We start from the raw sequence: 21,770 nt of genomic DNA, 5'->3' as shown, positions 1-21,770 counted from the left end.
AGGAAGGCCAAGAGCCCAACTTTTCCTGACCTTTTTTCTTTTCCATTGCTATACTATTGACTGCCCAGACAACATTACCTCAACCATGATTTGTGAAGGTTTAAACATGAACTATCATTAATTGACCATAATGGTCTTTCCTAGGGTCTACAGCATACTTTCCGAAAATACTGCTAATTTTACAATAGGACAAATGTTTCTGCTTTTTGCTGTAATATAAATTAAAAAGATGTTTATTAAAACTGATAAAAAGCAAACATCTCATTGGTGATCTATTTGTATACAAACGAGGGAGGTTTTGTTTTTGTTTATTTCTAGGCTGAAGTGAGAAAGTCTAAGAATCAGTGCTGTACACAGGAGAATTTATAGCTAAAGTCTCTTAAAAAGCACTTTTTTTAAGTAGAGAAGCAATAAATCATATTTCAAGGCACTTTCTATCAAGAGAGTTCAGCTAGAAAACATCAAAAGGATTTATATCGTGCATTACACTAAAAATCTAAAAAGAAAAAACAAACTAATAAAGTGGAAAACACCATTAACACAAGTAAAATGAGTAAAATAAAATGAACATTGTAAAATGTTCAAATTATGACATCAAATTAAAATTCAAAGACACTGGAGCATCACCATAATGTATTCTTAGGGTTCTACTTCTATCAGTCTCCTTTTATGAAAGGCTGTCTCACAATAACACCGTTGTGGTACTTCTAATATTAAATCCATTCAGACAGGAATGTAATCTAAACTATCTCTTAGTAAGTTCCTATCTAGAATCAACAATGTTATGTGATAATTAAATGTCAGAATAGTTATAATCAGCCGAATCATAAAATAAGCTATGAAATAGCACTCAAATTGAATCATTATGAAAAATACAATGAAGCTTATTGAAATAAAGCAGCCTGAGTACTGAGAGTTTGTTTTTTTTTTAAATAACTAGACTTTGGTAGTAATATGCTTTTCAGAAAATCCTAATGAAGCAACTTAAATCAGTCATGGTGTAAATGTTTGACAATTTAAGGCAAATGGCTAAAAGATTAGAAAAGGAGAAAACTTACACAATCCCAGGAGGTTTACATAATGGAACTCTTCCTGAACCCACACAAACACATTCCCCTGCTATCCATATCTCATTCTAATGGCATAGCTTTATCTTTCTCTTTCGACTAAGTAACTGCTTAAATTTGCTATTAACTATTTACTTAAATTTGCTATGCAAAGAGGGGGAAAAAAAGATCTGCATCCCTCAAAAATCTATACCTGCAATCTGACTCGACCTGTAGCAGCTAGCAATTCATATCCCTCTAGGAGATATCATAAATGGAATGTAAAGCAAATTCACTCTTCAATTTATTTAAAACAATTATTTTATTTGTCAATGTGTTTCTGAACAAAATTAGGCAATATGTAATATTGTACTCCCTCTTGTGAATAAAATTTAATCCAAGTGACTAATAGCCAGCAGAAAGAAAATGGCTAAAAAAAAAGAATAAGTTTAAAATGAAAATCTCATTTTAAAAAAGATTGTTAAAAAACAAAAACACCTTTTTTTAAAGACTATGATTACTTTATATTCAACCTCTCTTGACTGGGCTGAACTGGGAAACATATTAGGTTTTCTGGACTACAGAATTCTGACTCCCTGATTATCTAGAACAGGAGTCAGCAAACCTATAGACTGCAGGCCAAAACCATTCTGCCATCTGTTTTGTAAATAAATAAGTTTTATTTGAATATAGCCACACTCATTCCTTTGCATACTGTCCACACCTGCTTTCACACTATAATGGCAGAGTCATTAGTAGCTTCAGCAAAAACTATATACCCATACCATCTGGTCATTTACAGAAAAAGTTTGCCAAGCCTTGATCTAGAAGAATCTCTAGATCAATGGTCCTCAATGAAAGCACTACTGGCATTTAGGATGGAACAAGTCTTCATGGTATAGGGGTGTCCCTTACTGTGTGGGATACTCAGCATCTCTAGGCCCCAACAGGTCCTATCCCCCCAATCACTATCACAGAAAAATCTTGTTTCAAACATTCTGTGTTGACAGTACCACCACAACCATGTTGAGAATCTTGGCCTTTGGACAAACAATGACAAACACACAGGCCAAATCCAGACAACAGAAGTGTTTTGTTGAATTGCACATAGCTTTTAAAAAATGTTCAAGTCTAAATTCCTTCAGATCGGGGATCAGCAATCTCCTTTTTTTAATAAAGACAGAGACTGTATGGCCAGTATCTAAAATATTTATTATCTGGCCTTTTACAGAAAAAGTCTGCCTACTTAAGCTTTACATAGACCCTGGTATTCCCTATTTAATTACACCTAATTACTTTATTTATATAAACTGCTTAGCCTCTGTAGACAACTGTGTTTGACACTCCTGCAGAAGTCAATCTTTCCTGCTTTCTATACTGTGTTGCCAATAATAAGCATAATTGGATTATCTGGTAGAGGGTTTTAAGCATTCTTCAGAAAGTAAGTAAAATTCCACATAATGCATGAGTATTCATTTAATGCTTTTGATACACAGTATCTAAAGATCTGGAATAAGTTTAATTTTATATTACTTGAGTTTCATATTAAGACAGTATAAATAAAACATTAGGAATATCTAAATATTTTTAAGTTTTAAATTTTGGCAGTCATCTCTGATAAGAAAAACCATCGTAGAAAATAATGTATGTTGAATAAACCTACTAAAATGTTTCAAATCAAATGCAAATGCATAGGTAAAAGATAAAAATCTCCATAAAAACAATTTAATTGATTCATACTTACTCCTTCATATCTTTAGATGGGGAATTACACGCAGGAAGGAATGCTGCTGGGCTACTTAATTTATCCAGAGTACACGCTGTTCCTATGGCTCGTACCACTAACCCAGACTCGCCCTCCAGATCAAAACACTGTAAGTACCCAACAACTGCATTGCCTCTCATTTCAAGTACTTTCAAGCCAATCTTTCTCTGCAGTTCGCCTACAAAAAAAAGGAAGAAAATTCATTCTTGCTTCATTTCTCTACATTACATACTATAAAGCTGGATACGGTAGTGATAAAAAACAAGACAAAATATCATACATTTTTAGAACTTAAAGGGAACCTAAAAGATTATCTGGTTTAGCCTTCTACCTTCAGGAAAGTAAGATATTATTAGCTGCATTTTACAGATGTGGCAAGTTAGGTTCACTCATTCATGCATTCATTTACCAAACAATTTTTAGTTCTGTATGTGCTGGTTCTCAGGGAAGAACTGTGAAAAGGCAACATTTGAACAGAAAGTATTAGAGAGAGAGGTAGGTGATTTGCCTAAGCTCTGACTGCGAGTAAATGTTAGAGGGAGGGAAACTAGAATCCAGTTTCCTGATGCTCAGATCTCCTTCCTAAACCTCCTTGCTCAGGGCTCTTTCCACTACACCATTTCATGAACACAATTTCCTTTTACCACCTAGTTAGGAACAAGCTCCTGATTCAGATTTCCAGTTGTTAAAAAGACTGCAATGCACATGTGTGTTCAGGAGGGTGGGTCCAGGAATAGGGAACTATTCACTTACAATTCATAGCCTTCATTGTAAAATTTCAGGTAGCATGTCAAAGAAAGAAAAGTGAAAAATTTTAAAGTATTAAGTCAATCAGTAATTAAGCTATTTTTTTTAATACCTGACATTAGAGAAATGAGTCTCTGTCTGGCCTCATTTGATGCCCTGGGCGTGCGAATTCGATCAATCCATTGATATTCTGGGTCTTCATTGACAACAAGTTCTTCTACAAATCCATGAATTATCACAGCTCTATAGCACTTTGGAATAGATGTTGCTATTAAAAAAAATTATCTGTTATGCTTCTATTTATCAAAAGGTAAAATTCAATTTCTAGAAAATGTATGTCTAAGTTCTTATCTCTTAAATATATAAGAATGTCTTTTACTATGATCATCTCAATATAATTATAATAACAATACTTCTAATCAGTCTTCTAACACCCATTTTATTCTTAGGAATAACCATTTTCTTTCATGAGAGCTCTCACCTTTATCATGTAAGCACCGTAAATATAAATTGTATTTTTATAATTTAGAAAATAGCTATAGACTACCTTAAATAGCATTCGATACCAAGTTTTAAAAAAATCAAAATTAAAATCAGCTAGATTATAGAAATAGGTAGAAAGCAAATAATAAATAATCTTTAATTATTCAAAGCCCTTTGCAAAAGTACTTCTGTACATCACATCTATAACTCAAAAATCAAACCATTACCTTTCTGACACAACTTGAGGAGTCATACAGCTCTGCAGTTTCTAATAATCCACGGTCACAGGCTAACTGGTTCAGTAGTCAATACGCTACTTAATAAACTCATTTAATATGACTCATTAAAAAATAAAACTCATTTAAGTCCAAATACCATTGGATTTAAATAAGATATGGTCAGATTCAAAAAGGGAGTTGGGTGTGGTCGCTCACGCTTGTAATACTAGCACTTTGAGAGGCTAAGGCGGGAAGATTGCTTGAGGCCAGGCATTCGAGACCGGCCTAAGCAAGAGTAAGACCCTGTGTCTCTACAAAAAAATAGAAAAATTAGCTGGGATAGCCAGGTGTGGTGGCACATGCCTATAGTCCCAGCTACTAGGGGACTGGGGGGTGAGGTAGGAGGACTGCTTGAGCCCAGGAGTTTGAGGTTGCAGTGAGCTATGATGATACCACTGTACCCTAAGCCTGGGCAACAGAGTGAGACTCTGTCTCAAAAAAATGGAAAACCTGAGAACATCCAGACCAAACTAGTCTCTTAAAAGAGACATTTGTACATTGACACTAACTCAACTACCTAGAGGTTTTTAATCTTACTAATAGAGGCTGGATGTGAGTCAACCAGACCTGCCCAATTCAGACCCATGCATTTCTTGGAGTTCTCAGGGCTCCCTACCTGTAGAAGCCTGTATAATCTGGGGTAGCGTCATAGTGCTTAGCTACAATGGTCTACTCCTATCTTTCACTGTCCTGTAAGATATCACTGAATTTTTCTAACAAAAATTTCCATAAATTTATTAAAATTAGATACCATTTTCTTTCAACTCAGATAAAGTCTCAGAGCTACCGTAATTGTGTCTGGAAAATTAACAATTTTCTCTTTGGCATTAAACCCAAAGTATAAAACCTTTTCTATTAGCCTTCTGAAAAATTAATTTGATTTCCCATATTTAACAATTATCAAATTTTCTGTTAAATGAGTAATACAGTGTATTTACTTACTGCAAAAGAATTTGACTCCACATGATGACTGCCTAAACCGATTTAAATCATTGAAGAGGTCTACTTTAACAACTACGTTGATTTCCCCACGGATACCTATAAATTCAAAAGGAAAATCAAGTTTCTATCTTAAGAAAATAATGTACAATTAAATAATGAAGCAAATAAATGCCAATTAATGATTTTAAAATACAGACAATCCTTGTCTTACAACGATTCAACTTACAATTTTTCAGCTTTACAATGGTGCAAAACCATTCTGCTTTTCAATTCCGTTACAGTGTTCAATAAATTACAGGAGATATTTAACATTTTATTATAAAACAGGCTTTGTGTTAGATAATCATACCCAACTGTAGGCTAATGTATTAATAAGTGTCCTGAGCACGTTTAAAGGTAGGCTAGGCTAAGCTATGGTGTTTGGTAGATTAGGTGTATGAAATGCATTTTTGACTTAACAATATTTTCAACTTAAGTGAGTTTCTCAGGACATAACCCCATCATAAGTCATGGAGCATCTGTAATATATCAATCATAATAGTAATGTTAATTTTGTTTCCTAATCATTTTCATTCTCAGTTTTTTAATTACATTTGGTAAAGCAGAACATGTATGCGGTAGAGAATGATTTTCATTTTTGCCACAAGTCTTCACTTATTTGAGCCAAACTAACTGGAATGGAGTCACACTTAAATTGATGATGATGATGATGGCGGTAACATGTGCTGGGCACTGATAGATAATAAATATACTAAATGCTTTACATATCTCATCAATCCAATAAGGTAATTTCTGTAGTAGTATCATTCTCATTTACAAAAGAAGAGATTAATATTTAATTAATAAAAGTTAAATAATTTATGTAATGTCAGTAGTGACAAATGGCAGAGCCAGGATTAAAATTCAGATCTTTATGATCCCAGAGTATATACTCTTAACAATTAATGCAAGAATCTGATTTAACAAAAAAAGTTGTTTTATTCATTTCAATGTATATAAATTAAAATAAGCTAACTAAAACACTCCAAGAATAATGGTTTTCAGAACACACTGTAATAAATAAGAATGACCCAAGTGAGAATAAAAATAGTGAATGACATCTGAGTAGTATGTTGAAAACAGTTCTCAACTCACAGACCCTGTAAAAGAATCTCAGGGACCTCTATATGTTCCCAGACCATATTTTGAGAATCCTGCTTCAGGCAACAAAAATCCTTTGAAGAATTTTTAAGCAGAAAACATCAAAATTACCAGTTAGAAAATGTGTTTTAGAAATAGAGAGTACCAATACTAGCTCATTTTTAAATCATGCATTTACTTACTATATTGCACAAAATTAGCAAGCATCATTTCAAATTATGTTCAGAGAAGTAACAATTCTATGAACACTACTACTACTTGCTTATTTTTAAAAAGGCATCTTTTAAAGATACATATTTTAAAACCCAAGTGTACCACAAATGTCTTTAAGCATAAATAAAAAAGATTAAGATTGTGATTTATTTTCTTAAAATACTACTTACCATGTATGGTGTCATATATTGGAAACCATCCTGAGATGACTGTTGCAGCTTCACTATACAGTAAAGGATCAATATCAATGTACACTTTACCAATGGCATCATTTGCACTGTAAGTATCATGGTCAAGAACTGTGATCTGTAGAGGTTCATCTTGTAAGTCTTCATCATCCACCTAAAAGTGTACCTTAAAATTAAATCTTATATAGTTTTAAGATCTTAATCACCACACACACACACACACACACACACACACACACACACACATATACACATCTCAAAAGATAGCTTATTTCTGGGGAAAAAAATCTTAAAGATTTATCTCTAAGCACAAAGGTAGAGAGATTAACACACAACAAAAAGTTATAACACTTTTTTCTATACAAGATATCATCTTTCTGAAGAAAAAGAGTATAGTTCACCTCCAAGCACAAAGATAAGGTGATTAACATAAAGTTTTAACTCCATGTTTTACATATTGCCCTGTATTTTACTACTATGCCTATGATATACAGCAAAAATGATTACACAGTATCATAAAAGAGTTCATATATTTTCTACAGAGAGAAAGGCTAATGAGCACAGTGACACCAAAATTTCTAACGACAATTTCAGAGAATAAAACTGTAAGCAAAACTAACTTTATGTAAGAAAAAACAGAATCTAAGTTCATGAATCAAGTTCAGAAAACAAATGTCTACCCTCTCTTCTTCTTTTATTCAGTCACTATCAAGTACTTATCATGTGCCAAGCACTGTGCCAGATAGAGCGACTATCTGATAGTCCAGATAGAGGACAGAGAACACAGCAAAAATGATTTCTCCCTCATGGAAGACATGTTGACTATTCTGGCTGCCATCCTCTGGATATCATGCCATCTTCCAATTTGCCAGTACTCCCCATCAAATGTAGTGGCTAGAATGAACATATTATGGATAGTAATAAGACTGGGACAGAATACAAAAGGACTATTATTTCCTATAATTAGAATATTATACTTCTTAAATGCAGTCTGTGAATGTTCATTTTTACATCAGACATACCACACTGTTAATTAAGATTCAGTCTGTGGTTGACTAAAATCTCTGTATTATCCTTACGTATGTTTGAGTCAAGTAGTAACTATGCAATCCTTATACTTGGATTAGTTTTTTAAACTTAAATATGAGACATTATTGCCTTTCCCTATCCCCTGTTTAATTTCTTGTTGATTTCAGGCTAATAATTCAGCCTCTGAAGATTAAGAATTAAAGTACATTAAGGAATTATTGTTGATATCATTGGTGTGATAATGTGATTTGTGGTTTTGCTTTTAAAAAGGGGGTCCTTCTCTATAAGAGATACATAATTAGGAATTTACAGATGAAATTGTATAACATCTTAAATTTGCCTTAAAATATTCCCATACAAAAAAACTGGGGTGAGGGAAGTAAACAAAATAAGAACAGCAAAATGTAGACAACTGTTAAAGGTGGGTGACTGATAGTTAAATATACTAATTTCTCTACCTTTGTACATGCTTAAAATTTTCCATAACAAAATATTAAAATAAAATGATCACTTTGAATCCCAATCCATTCTGAACCATCTACCATCCAGTGGCATTCTCTCTACCACTACTGTGTTATCTATACATTTAATAAAAGGGAAAGCATCATAAACCATTCCTCCAAAGACATTCTCCCCAGTTTCTAACTCCATTAATGATACTCCCTGTGTACGCTTATTTAACCATCTGTACCTTCACCTATGGGTATCACCATCTTTTCTCACGGCACACTAAGGTATCCCTTCCCTGACATGAAGGGGCTCTATATCAGCTGAGTGATTAGAAATAGCTTGTGATATAGATAACTAATTATATGAATAATCTGAATATAGAAGTTTAAGAATTATAACGAAGTAATTAAGAATCTTTAATATATTCAATTGAGCCCATTTCAAGCCATGAAATACTGTAAATTAAGACTTCCTCAGAAATGTTTTGATTGTTTAAATTTTTTAGCTGCATAGCAACATGCTATGCTAAAAGACATTTCCTAACCTCCCTTGCAACTGATGAGATACAAGCAAAAATCATTACATAGAGCTTGTTAGGGAGGGGGAAAATTTCTTAAAGAGGGCTTCCTCAATTGAAAGTGTTATGTTAACTCACCACTCTACCTCCTGGACTAGCCCCTTCACTTTAGCTCCTTCTGCCATCCTAGAACACTGACATCATCACTGGAACTCCAGCTGCTAACTTGGAGCCTAAAGTGACCTTGAGTCGTTTTAAGAGAAGACACAGGCTATGCATAGATAATGGAGAAAAAAGACAGATGGGTCCCTGGGTCCCAAATGACTGCATGGAGCTACCATTCTGCCCTTACATGCCTGGCTCAATATTTCTTTACATGAGGAAAAAAACAAACATCTTTTTTGTTTAAGACATTTGAATGTTCCCAATATATACAACTGAATGCAATTCACAACTGATAAACAGGGTTAAAAAAGAACTATAGGCCGGGCGCGGTGGCTCACGCCTGTAATCCTAGCACTCTGGGAGGCCGAGGCGGGTGGATCGGTTGAGGTCAGGAGTTCGAGACCAGCCTGAGTGAGACCTCGTCTCTACTAAAAGAAAAAAAAAATAGAAAGAAATTATCTGGCCAACTAAAATATATATGGAAAAAATTAGCCGGGCATGGTGGCGCATACCTGTAGTCCCAGCTACTCGGGAGGCTGAGGCAGTAGGATCGCTTAAGCCCAGGAGTTTGAGGTTGCTGTGAGCTAGGCTGACGCCACAGAACTCACTCTAGCCTGGGCAACAAAGCGACACTCTGTCTCAAAAAAAAAAAAAAAAATCTATCAGGCAAACCAATGCTTTTCTTCCCTTGTTCTCTTTCATTAAAGAACACACCTCACCCTGCGAGAGCTAAGCTTTACCCAGGCTCCACAATGGCTATGAAAGCCTCAGAAAAGGAAGCACAGTGGCCACACTGCTACCCACTATAAGGGCTGGCATGAAACAGCAAGGGAGGAAAAAGCAAAGTGGTTCTCCCAAGGCTCATAAGTAGTCCAGTGGAAATTCCAAAGAAGAAGAAAATCTCCCTTCCAGATGAGAGGTGAAGGAAATGGTATCAGAGAGGATGAGCAATATATGTAATAAATATTTACTGAGGGCCTATTACATGTGTTATTAGGTGTTAAGAATACAACAGTGAAAAAGACCAAAAACAGTGGGGAAAACATTGCTGGCACAGGGAGTGATCAGTGACAGGGATGTTCAATCTTAGGAGGCAGGGCAGAGGAGAGATCGGAAGACACTTCTTCAACCTGTAAGGTGGAAGATGGAGGTGTGATGGCCTGGTAATAGCTCTGAAGTCCGACTTCAGTTTGAATCCTCACTTTACCACTTAGCTAGCTCTGAGCTGAACATCTGAGTCATCTGCAAAATAGAAGGTGCCTCACAGAGCTGTAAGAATTGAATAAGGTAACACATGTAAAACACTTCTCCAGTGTCTGGGCTAGTAAGTGCTCTATAATTGAGAACTGTATCTTTTTGTTCTTAGAGATGGGGTATCACTGTGCCATCCAAGCTCACTGTAGCCTCAAACTCCTGGGCTCAAGCAATCCTCCCACCTAAGCCTCCCGAGTAGCTGGGACCACAGGAGCGTACCAACATACCCAACTAATTTTTTTTTTTTTTTTTGGTAGAGCCAGGATCTAGCTATATTGCCCAGGCTGCTCTCAAACTTCTGGCCTCAACTGATCCTCCCACCTCAGCCTTCTGTATCTGTTTTTATATTTCATCTTCTTGTTTCCAAAGCCAAGTATAGTGCCTGGAATGTTTTGAAGGATTTGGGCGTGCTGACAGACTGAATCATAAAAAATTAATCTGTGTGCAGAGAAAGAGAGCAGAAACTGCAGGGAGGTGGATGGGCACAACAGACTTCCTAAGGAGAGCACATGGGGAAAACCTGGGATGGGGGATGGAGAGTCCTCCAGGTTCAAGCACCTCAAGGGAGGGAGCATCGGGGGCCTGATAAGGAAGCATGAGAAAGAAGAGGAGAGGAAGGAAAAGGAACCTAGATTTGGAAGTGGGAAGCTTAGAGAAGTCTTAAAGAAGCCTCCTCAGATCTGAGCCATGAGCCATTTGGATGTAACCACCTCCCATCATTGTGCGTGCTGCCATTCAATGGAGAAAGAACAGTCTCTTCAACAAATGAGCTGAAACAATCGGATTTCTACATACAAAAAAATGAAGTTGGCCTCTTACCTCATACAACTACAAAAACTTAACTCAGAATGAATCATGACCTATATATAGCTAAAATCATAAAACCCTTAAAAGAAAACACAGGAGTAAATCTTCATGACCTTGTTGTTTGCAATGGATCCTTTGCTATGACACCAAAATAAAAACAAATACATTGGATTTCATCAGAAGTAAAAACTTCTGTTCATCAAAAGAAATTATCAAGAAAGTAAAAAGACAACCTACTGAATGAGAGAAAATACATGCTAATTGTACATCTGATGAGATGTTAATATTCAGAATATACAAAGAACTTTTACAACAAAAAGATAAATAATGCAATTAAAATGAGCAAAATGTGGACTTATATATATAGAATGAAATATTCTTCAGCCATAAAAAGGAATGAAATTCTGATATATGCTATAACATGGATGAACCTTGAAAACATTATGCTAAGTGAAAGAAGATAGAATCGAAAGGACAAATATGATTCTGCTTATATGAATTATCTAGCATAAGCAAATTCAAAGACACAGAAAGTGGATTAGAGGTTACCAGCATCTGGGGAGAGGAAAGAATGGGAAGTTATTGCTTAGTGCATACATAGTTTCATTTCAGGGTAATGAAAAAGTTTTGAAAATAGTGGTGATGGTTGCACAACATTGTGAATTTGTAATTAATGCTATCGAACTATACACTTTTAAAATGATTAAAATGGCAATATTATAACACATATTTTTACCATAATTTTTTTAATTTTTTAATCTAAACATTGTTCTTAAGTAATTTTTGGTATATGCTAAAATCCAGAGAAAACTATAATAATAATATCTGAGGACTTGTATTTTTTTCATCTGTGTTATATTTTATTTTCTTAACTATAAAGTAATTTTTTAAAAAACTCAGTATTACTGATTAAGCAGAAAGTATTTTTATGGTACAGAAAAATTACTATACCTAAAATAAAAGGTACTCTTATCACTCCTAGAGGAAAAGGGCCACCTCAAAAAAATATACTCAAAAATGCTGACATTTAAAAACTTACCTCAAATTTAAACCATTCTGAGTTCCACTGAGGGTTGAGTGACTTGAGGTACACATCTGTTTTAAAGGTGGTATTGCCAAATTTTACCTGTAACAAATAAGAAATGATTCAAATATAAATATCAAAAATGTGAATAAAAGTAAATTTTAATGTCAGCCCAGCAATGAGGGGATTAACCCTGGAGGGGAAAAAAGAATATTATTACTATCTCTTGAGACAAAAGGAAAAAGGTATAGATGGGTCCAGGTAAGTGTGAAGAATACACCTGAAACAAGGGAATACCCACCGTTCTGCTTGACCAGTTCACAAAGAGCTAATTTCCCCAATTTCTAAAAAGCTCCTACAGCAATAAGAAAAAGATCAACAACCCAACAGAAAAATGGGCAAAGGACATGAACAGTTAAGTCACAGAAATGGAAATACAGATGTCTCTAACCATAGCAAAAGATGATCAGTTTCATTCATACTAATAGAAGAGCAAACCAAAACAACATTTTTACTCATCAGGTTGGCAAGTATTAAAAGGTTTGAAAACAATATTGGTGAAGCTCTGCCATACTTCACTGGTAGGAGTGTAAATCAGAATAACTTCTATGGAAAGCAATTTGGTAACATACTAACATATCAAAATTCTAAATGCCTATACCCTTTTAAAGCTAGAAATTCTACTTCTTATAATTTATCACATACAGGTATGCAATGACATACATAAGCAGCATTATACTAGCAAAAGACTGAAAACCACCTAAATATTCATCAATTTCAAACTAGTTAAATTAACCATGGTAAAGCAATACAATGCAGTGCTAAATAGAAGAATGAAGCAGCTCTGTATGCACTGATAAGGAACAACATCCAAGATATACACCTTTCTATTGCAGAACAGTGTATATGGCATTCTCTGGGGAGGAAAAAAAATTTAAAAAGTTGGAACACATATAGTAGGTATATGCCTATATATTCACAGATTATTTCTAGAAGAATATATAAGAAATATAACAGTAGCCACTAGAAAGAACAAAAGAGGTTGGTTAAAGGGAGGACAGTGAAAGGAGACTGACTCATTTTGTAGCTTTTGAATTTTGAACCATGCATATATTTTATCTATTTTTTTAATGCATTGTTTTAAAATTCAAGAACATCAAAAATTTGACCAGGCACGGTGGTTCACACTTATAATCCCAGCACTTTGGGAGGCTGAGGCAGGAAGATCACTTGAGCCCAGGAGTTCGAGACCAGCCTATGCAATATAGCAAGACCCCCTCTCTAGGAAAAAAAAAAATTAGCAGGGCATGGTGGTACCATGCCTGTAGTACCAGGAGGCTGAGGGAGGAGGATCGCTTGAGCCTGGGAGTTCAAGACTGTAAAGAGCAATAACCTGGCCACTACTTTCCAGCCTGGGTGATAGAGAGAGATCCTGTCTCTTAAAAAAGAAAAAAAAAAAATCAAAAATTAAATTCAAGTGGTAATAACTTTATTTTGATTCAAATTACAGAATTCTGGATCTAATTCTAGGAATTTAACCCAGAGAAGTACTTTCACATAAGCCCTCAGCCCAAAAAAATATAAAAACCTGAACAGTCATTCAACGGGGAAGTGACTGAACAAATCAGATGATCCCTACTAAAAAAATGGAGTCGATTATATGTACTGTCATGGAAAGATATCAATGACACAATAACTGAAAAAACAAGCAGCAGAATATATAAGGTATGATTACTTTTGTTTCTAAAAATAAAATGTGTATATAAGTTCTGTTTTTCTTTTTAAAAAGAGTGGAGGAAAAGTAGACGAACACAAGCCAAAGAACTGACAGCAATTATCTCTGAAGAAGGGATTGACAGAGTGTAGGGAATACAGTACAGTATATAGTAAGGCTTTCAAGTTATATGAGTATTCAAATCTTTCTAAATGGAAATACATATTACTTATGTATTTTTTTAAAATCGCAATGTTAATGAAATGAAACTTAGGGAAAAGAAACAGAAAAGAAGAGAGGGTCTTGCTCAGTTACTAATTTAATTTTCCTTACCTTTCAATATTCAAGGCATTATATAAATACTTATTGTTTAATTTATCTAAAATCTCTCTATTTGAAGTAAAATGTTGGGATTTATGAAACCATACAAAACCATTCAGAAAGGTTTTGGCTCAATTGGCAAAAACAGCACATCATTTTCAAGTTGTAAGTTCAGAGCCCTCTTCACTTTTGTCTCACTATAGCAGTTGTGCTATACTGTGCCCTTTTTTGGTCAGCTGTCCATTCTAGATATAGTAAAGGTCAGATAGCCCACAAACCTCATTAAACAAACAAATCTAAAACAAGATTTTAGAAAAAGGAAAAAGGCTAGAGTATGTATTTTGCCAACATTGTGATGGTTTCCCAATCTAGTAAAGGAAAATCACAGTTCATTTGGTATTATTTAATTTAAAGGAGATTTTATTACTCAGCAATTACATGAATGTGTTACAACAAGAACATCAGTGATTTTAATGGAGATTCCTCCAGGAAAGCAAAGCATTCTCTTTCCCCATTCATTAGCTAAATTACCCTGAGAAAGTTATTTAACCTGTTATTTAAATCTGTTTCCTCCTCTGAAAAGCGGGGATGTAGAGCACATTACATGAAATAATACACATAGAGCTAGCTAGCAAAATGTCTGGCACATACAAAGTACTCATTAAATATTAATTTCTTTTCCTCTCCCTGTTCCCACAAAGGCTCCTGGAAAACACTAAATGACAATTTAGTTTAACCAGTTTGTAACATACACATTAATATTGAGATATATTTCCATTAATGCTTCCCTGATACAGAACCCCACTTATTCACCCTAGAGATTCTTGCAAGAATAATCACCTTTAAGTATTACTTGCTCTTCACTGGCTCCCTAACATCTTGCATCATATACAGTAGAAATTCTCTCAACTGGTCCTGCAATCAGGACCAGTACTCGGTCAGTTAGTCAAAAAACTTGGTTAAATCAGAGAATCATAAAAAATAATAAAAACCATAAACATTTTAAGATAAAACATAAACATCCCTTCCTCTGTCTTTTAATGTAAGGCTAAGGCCTCTTTGAGTAAGGGTCTACTGTTCAGAGTTCTGCATCTTTTTTACATAAACCACATTCATAACATATCCTCTGTGATTTCTGGTTTGATGTAATGACAGTTTTTAGAAACACCTGTAAAAAATATGAAGAATCCTATATTTTTTACAATCTTTTCTCCATCTAATTCAAGAGTAATTTTTAGTGACTTTCTATAGGTCTTTACGTAGCATTATTAACTTCATTTTCACACTCATGTCATCAATTTATATAAGATTTAAACAGATTAGAATAACAAATACAGTTGATATAAACAGATTTGGCAATAAACACAAATGCCTCTCAGTAAAGTGTTATTAGCCAATCAACTGAGGGGAGACTCCAGGCACACTGGAGAGTAGTCCAACTCACAGAAATATTCGAGAATATGCCTCATGGGAGGAATACGGAGCACTGGGGACCGCAATAAGTCAGTTAATGGAAGTTGGCTAAGAGCTTCAACTGTATAGACTTCTCCCCCTAATTGTCAGACTACTCAGTAGTCTGTATCCTCCTTACCTACTTAGATTTCATTCTCACTTCTATTCAACAAGAACCCTCCCTTCAATTACACATGGTTTATCCTGCCTTTTGCTTTTACAAAGGTTGTCCTATTCACCTGAGAGCTGCCCTTTTCTTTCTGCCTACGGAAATTTTATTAATACCATCCTCCAAGCCCATACAAAAGATTCTTATGACTAGCCTAAGCTTCATTATCTCCCCCTCCTATGAGCTTATATTACTTACAGTCTACACCAATTTATGCCTTTATTACAGTCCTTCATTATCCCCTTTTTCCTGCCTTATTTTTTCTCTTTCTGATAGACTATTAAATACTAAAAGCTACATACTTCTCAAATCCCACACTATTTCCTCTTTCCCCTTCATAGCCGTATTTCTTGAAGCAGTTGCTTCATGCTGTTTCTACTTCCTCACTTCCATCTACTTTACTTCTCTTTAAGTCACTATAGGATGGGCTTCCATCCTCACCATGCCTCTTGTCAAGATCAGTAAAAACCCCCATATTATCCAATCCAGTGACTTCTCTGTCCTTACACTTGACCTCTCAGTGCCATTTGACACTTGAGGGCTTCCTCTTTCTAGAAACTTCCCCTCTTGCCTTCCAAGACATTACTTTCTCCATTTTTCTCCCGTCTACTGGCTCACAATCTCAGTTTCCCTTCTCTCGTCTTTCTCCTCCTCTAATACACCTTTTACTATCAAGTTTTTTCAAGCATCCATCCTGCTTTTCTCTCTCTCTCCATAAGTCAGAGGTTTGCAAAAGGGATAGAACCAACCCCCAAGAGGCTTTAGAAATTTCTAGCGGTGTTTTGGGGGAAAATTGTGGCATTATTTATCAATAGCATTAATATACAGCATGTAATGAGGAAGAGCCAGAGTTGCTAGGTATACTACAATGCAAGAGAGTCAACAATGATTTGTCCCATGTTATGACTTTAAAATGTCCCACCAGATAGTCATATGGGTAAGAAATTTACCTATACCCTAACTCAGTTTTACAGATAAAAATATCATCATGGGATTTCAATATATATTAATTGTCAAGAACTACAACCATCATGTAAATCAAGATGCAACTCTTACTTTTTCCCAAGAGTTCACTATTTTGGAAAATCTGATAACCAATGGCAATGAACATCTACCTGAGATGCCAAAACTATGCAACTGTCTCACTTTGTGTGAGGAGCAGTAATATTCATGTGATTTTACATACAGGTGAGGCACTCCCTATCCTGTGTCCCAGGTTTATTTTCTTCACATGGGGGACTTCTTGCTATCTAGTATATTCTACCTCTTACTTAATTACCTTCTTTATGAACTCCCTTCTCCCATTAAAATGTAAGTTCTGCAACTGAAGAAATATTTGTTTTATTCATTGCTATATCCCCAGCATCTAGTACAATGTCTGATACATACAAGGAGGCTCAATAAATATTCATTGACTCAATCTGTTACTTCATGTTTTATGCTATGGTCATGAACAAGTATTTCCATATTAAAATAACAAAAAAATACTTTTATTTCTGATATATTAGAGTTTGAGCATTGTACTGATTTTTTAAAATTATTGAGTATAGATAGGTTTTATTAGCTAAAGAATGTCATGCCAGGATAGTAAAGGGGAGATTTCAAAATGCCTGAATAAAGGCGGTGCTAGGTCTCACAGAGTTGAGAAACAATGGCCTGCATGAGCTCATTTTTAACTCAGACCTTTCTTTTGAATTCCAAAGTCACGAACCCAACTGTCTTCTTGACAACTCCAATTAAAGGCCCTATAGACATCTCAAACCTTATATGCTCAAAGGGAAATTGAGTCTCCTCATTCAGTCTCTGCCATCCCCTTAGACTCTCAGAAAATTACTCAATGACTCCAGAAAGCTAGGAGTCATCTTTTAGTCCCCCTTTCCCTGGTCCCCGACTCCAATCTACCAACAAATCCTCTAGAGACTATACTCAAAATATATGCGCAATTTATCCACTTCTCTCCATTACCAAAACCATCACCTTGGCCCACACCACTTTGTTATCAGAACTATTATAGAATCTCCTAACTGTTAACAGTTGCCTGCTTCCACTCTTTACCCTTCAATCCATTCTCCACCTAGCACCAAAAGGGCTCGTCTGAACAACTGCTGCCCATTGAATTAGAGTAAAATTCAAACTCCTAATCATGGCCTATAAGGCCTTGCCTAATTGGCTCTTTGGCTAACTCTCCAACTTCGTCTTACACCACTCTCCTCTTCACTTCCTAAAACATACCAAACCTCCTCAGAGTCTTCCCTCTGCTGACAAGCTCTTCTTCAGCTTCTCCTCTGCCGACCGCCTCCCCGCCCCACACACAAATACACTCCCTCAGCAGCTGGCTCCTTCTCATCCAGCAGGTCTTATACTTGACTGACACTTTCTCAGAGGCCTCTCCTGATTACTCAACCTAAAGTAGGTGTTCCCTCTTATTCACTTTCTACTGTTTTCTTTCAGGGCACTCATCACAATTTGTTAATTATATACTTATTTCTTTACTTTTTAAATGCCTATCTCTCCCATTAACATATAAGCTCCATAAGACCAGAAAACAAGTCTGTGTTGTTCACCATCTATATAATCCATGCATTGGCTGGACCACTGACTAGCATAGAGCCCTGCAAATAGCAGACACTCAATTTGTTGAAAGAAAGAAGTAATGAGTCACCCTTGAATATGCCCCCTTCCTCCCCAGCAAAATCCACTTACTTATCAAAGCCGGACAATTTTAACCTAAGAAATGTCCCTCAAATCTTTCTCTTCTAAACCATTCCCATTCCCATATATTGCCTGGATAATTTTGCCACCTTTTTAACAGATCTCCCTGCCTCACTTCTCATCTGTCCAGTCCATCTATAGCATCACCCTTCAGGTCGTCCTATAAAGAAATCATCTACCACAGCAGTCCCCAACCTTTTTGGCACCAGGGACCATTTTCATAGAAGGTAATTTTTCCACGGACCGGATGAGGGGCTGGTTTCAGGATGATTCAAGCACATTACATTTATTGTGCAGTCAAACCTCTCTGCTAATGATAATCTGTATTTGCAGCCAGTCCCCAGCACTAGCATCACCACCTCAGATCAGGTATTAGATTCTCTTAAGGAGCGTGCATTCTCATAATCTAGCGCACTAGATTCTCACAGATCCCTCACATGCTGTTTACAGTAGGGTTCACGCTCCTATGAGAATCTAATGCTGTTGCTGATCCGACAGGGGGCAGAGCTCAGGCGGTGATGCGAGTGATGGGGAGGAGCTGCAAATACAGATGAAGCTTAGCTTGCCTGCTGATCACCCCCTGCTGTGCCTCCCGGTTCCTAATAGGCCATGTACTGGTCTCAGTTGGTGGCTCCCGGGTAGGGGACCCCAGATCTAATAGATACATGATCCTATTTCATTTCTGCTTTGAAAGCTCCCCTGGCTTACCCCTGCTTATAGAGGAAAAATAGTATAGAAAATGAGGATTGACTCCAATATACCTTTCCAGTCTCATCCCCCACAATCTCCACTACCCACATATCCCCTTTTACACCAGACATGCATGTTGCAAACTAAAATGATTCCCTGAACATACCACGTATCCCATTCTGTGCCTTTGCCACTGATGTTCCCTTTGGTAAAATCCTGGATGTTCTTCAAGGCCCACCTCAAATGTACCTTTCTTAGGAAGCCTTATCAAACCTTCACAAACATAATTAAGTTTCCATATTCAAATAAAATACTCATTCCCTTGTCTGGAGAGGCAGGATTAGCACAGTGATTGCAAAAACAGAATGCCAGGCTATGGAGGTTAATAAACTAAGTAACTTCAGGAAAATTATTTACAGTCCCTGGACCTCAGTTACCTCATCTATAATATGGGATAATAACAATGCTCCTGTAGCAGGACTGTTGTGAGGACTAAGAATTAAAAAGTACTTAGCACAAATCTGGCAATATTGAGACTGAACAAACGTTAACTATTAGACATTAAAATAAACCGTGTCAGTGTCTGAACTACCTGAAAGCAAAGACTATGCTTTAGTTATCTGTGTATCCCCTGTTCCTAACATCTGGCACAAGAGCACTCAGAATTTTCTCTAATGAAAATGAAGCTGGGATTAAGAATCACCATGACAGTATGTGGGGTGGCGGGATATTTGGGGGAAGAGAACTGCAATTATTAGGTCAGAAAACCTTTAGGGAACATCAAGAATATTTTATATTGAGAAGAAATCAGGCTGTATATTATCATTTATCTATCAGCTCTAAGCATTAATAGCCCAAACGATTACTGCTCTAATGCTCTGGCTCATCACGACAATGTTTATTGCAATTTTTATTTGGCTTTCTTTCAGGCTTTGGGTTGTTACTTTCTGGGCCCTAGGCCTGTGCTAATTTGCATGACTTTTAAAGTAATCATTAGATTTAAAAAGCAATTCTGCAATTTAAACCCATGGCCCTTAATTGACTTCCTACCTCAAGGCACTAAATTATCCTGAAACAGCTCATCAGGCCTACCAGTCTATACAAGAGCAGAAAGTGTTACAGTTGGGTTTTAGAACTTGCACTGATGATTCAGAAAATGTTAGGCTTAAGAGCGGATCTCCCAGCATGGCAGGACTCCATGCACCCATAAAGGGATGTGGACGTTTTTAAACGTGATGTCCACCAGTCGGGCCTGAAGAGCCACCCCTCCCGTGCAGGGCGTGCGTGTGCGCGTGTGCGTGTTTTTCGGTGGCTGCGCGGCCACGCCCTGGGATTTCCTGACTGGCAGGTGGCCCGTCAATGAGTCCTGACATCGGGGTCACCCCGGCATGCAGAACAGCAAGAGCCTCCCCCGCGGACGCCTGCGAGCCGCGCGCCCATCGCAGGGGCTGAGGTCCGGGCGGTCATCCCTCGTGGGCGAGCCGGCCAAGCCCGGCAGGCAGGAGGGCCGTCCGAAGGGGAATGTGCGCGAGGGGCCGTGGGCGAGGCGGACAGATCCTTCACAGGGCTTGGCGCGCCCCGTGGTTTGAGGGGCAGGACCTTGCACCAACCTCCACGAAGGCATCAGTCAGGTCACTAGCACGGTCCATCACTGGCAAGTGGCGCCCGGCCACGATTTTCACCTTCAGCTTCCCAGGCATCGTCTCGGCTTCGGCCTCTCCTTGAGCTCCTGCAGAAACAAACAAATGAGTCTGCGCCGAGCGCGGGGCCCGGCGGGGGAGGGGCGCAGGCGCGTGGGGAGCGGCGCGCGCCGCGGGAGCGCGCGGGGTAACTGACAGCGGAGGGCGCGCGGGGGGCGCGCGGCCGTCGCGCAGCGGGTTGCCACTCACTCTCGCAGGAGAAAGGGGGTCGTCCCGCGCGGGCGCTGAGGCCTCATGCCGGAGAGGCAGCCGCAGGAAAGAGCCCGATGGGTTCTTCTGCTCTGACCCCACAGTGCTGGAAAGAGAAGCAAAATCCAGTCAGCATCGCGCTGAGCCTCCGCCGCACCTGCTTGTGTTTCTCCTCCCCCCAAAATGGCGGCTCTCGGGGCGTGGAGGAAGCATCGATCACTCGGCGCTCTGCCCACTTGGCGGGGGAGAAATTAAATTCCCCGAAAAGAGATGAAGGGGGCGGAACTGACTTGGAGGAAGCGGGAGGGCAGGGAAATGGGTCGAGTCCTGCATCATCCACCGAAGGGGCGGTCAGGGGGGAGTTGGTGCAGTGCTGCTGCCCTCGAGGCCAACGCGCCATCCTCCTCCCGGGGCCACGCGCCCGCCCGGGCCTTCCGAGCTGCCAGCGCCGCGTTTCGGAAGGGCTGGGGCAGAAGTAGCAGCGGCGGAGACTTGCTAGAGGAGCGTTTTCAGTCGGCCGTTAGTGCGTGGTCCCTAAGACCAATCTATCTGGTTTCTACCCGGAAGGGGTACAGGTGCGGTGAAGGTTTTTGTTTTCTATGAAATAGGGTAAAAAAATAGAGACATCTCCGATAATGTAATAAGTATTATTTCGTGAAACTGTTGATTTGGTCTGGTCATATGTACTTTGAAATCGAAAGTCACGGCTTGAAAAGTTTGCCTTGCACTCTTAAATTGTCTCCTGGTGCGTATGCAGCAACGCCGAGCCTACAGA

The 21,770-nt window shown here is 37.8% G+C and overlaps 1 protein-coding gene across 6 annotated transcripts in view; it reads right to left on the bottom strand.

Moving 5' to 3' along the window:
* The window catches only part of C2CD5 (C2 calcium dependent domain containing 5), an 89,673-nt gene extending 68,460 nt beyond the window's left edge, over positions 1–21,213 (bottom strand). For 4 of the 6 annotated variants that reach the window (XM_045554204.1, XM_045554205.1, XM_045554207.1 and 1 more), the window contains exons 1-7: positions 20,996–21,213; positions 20,717–20,835; positions 12,064–12,150; positions 6,785–6,956; positions 5,262–5,357; positions 3,671–3,826; positions 2,791–2,989 (exon numbers count right to left, since the gene is read on the bottom strand). In XM_045554204.1, coding sequence (XP_045410160.1) covers positions 2,791–2,989; positions 3,671–3,826; positions 5,262–5,357; positions 6,785–6,956; positions 12,064–12,150; positions 20,717–20,806 — 800 coding nt within the window. In that variant the 5' untranslated portion in view covers positions 20,807–20,835; positions 20,996–21,213. The remainder of the gene's footprint in view (positions 1–2,790; positions 2,990–3,670; positions 3,827–5,261; positions 5,358–6,784; positions 6,957–12,063; positions 12,151–20,716; positions 20,836–20,995) is intronic. The other 2 variants (XM_045554210.1, XM_045554206.1) reach the window with 1 other exon arrangement.
* Between the last annotated feature and the right edge of the window lie 557 nt (positions 21,214–21,770).

Source organism: Lemur catta, chromosome 6 (genome assembly GCF_020740605.2).
Source record: "Lemur catta isolate mLemCat1 chromosome 6, mLemCat1.pri, whole genome shotgun sequence".
NCBI classification, from domain to species: Eukaryota; Metazoa; Chordata; class Mammalia; order Primates; family Lemuridae; genus Lemur; species Lemur catta.
The sequence above is the reverse complement of the archived record's forward strand: the minus strand, read 5'-3'. Positions and strand labels throughout refer to the sequence as shown.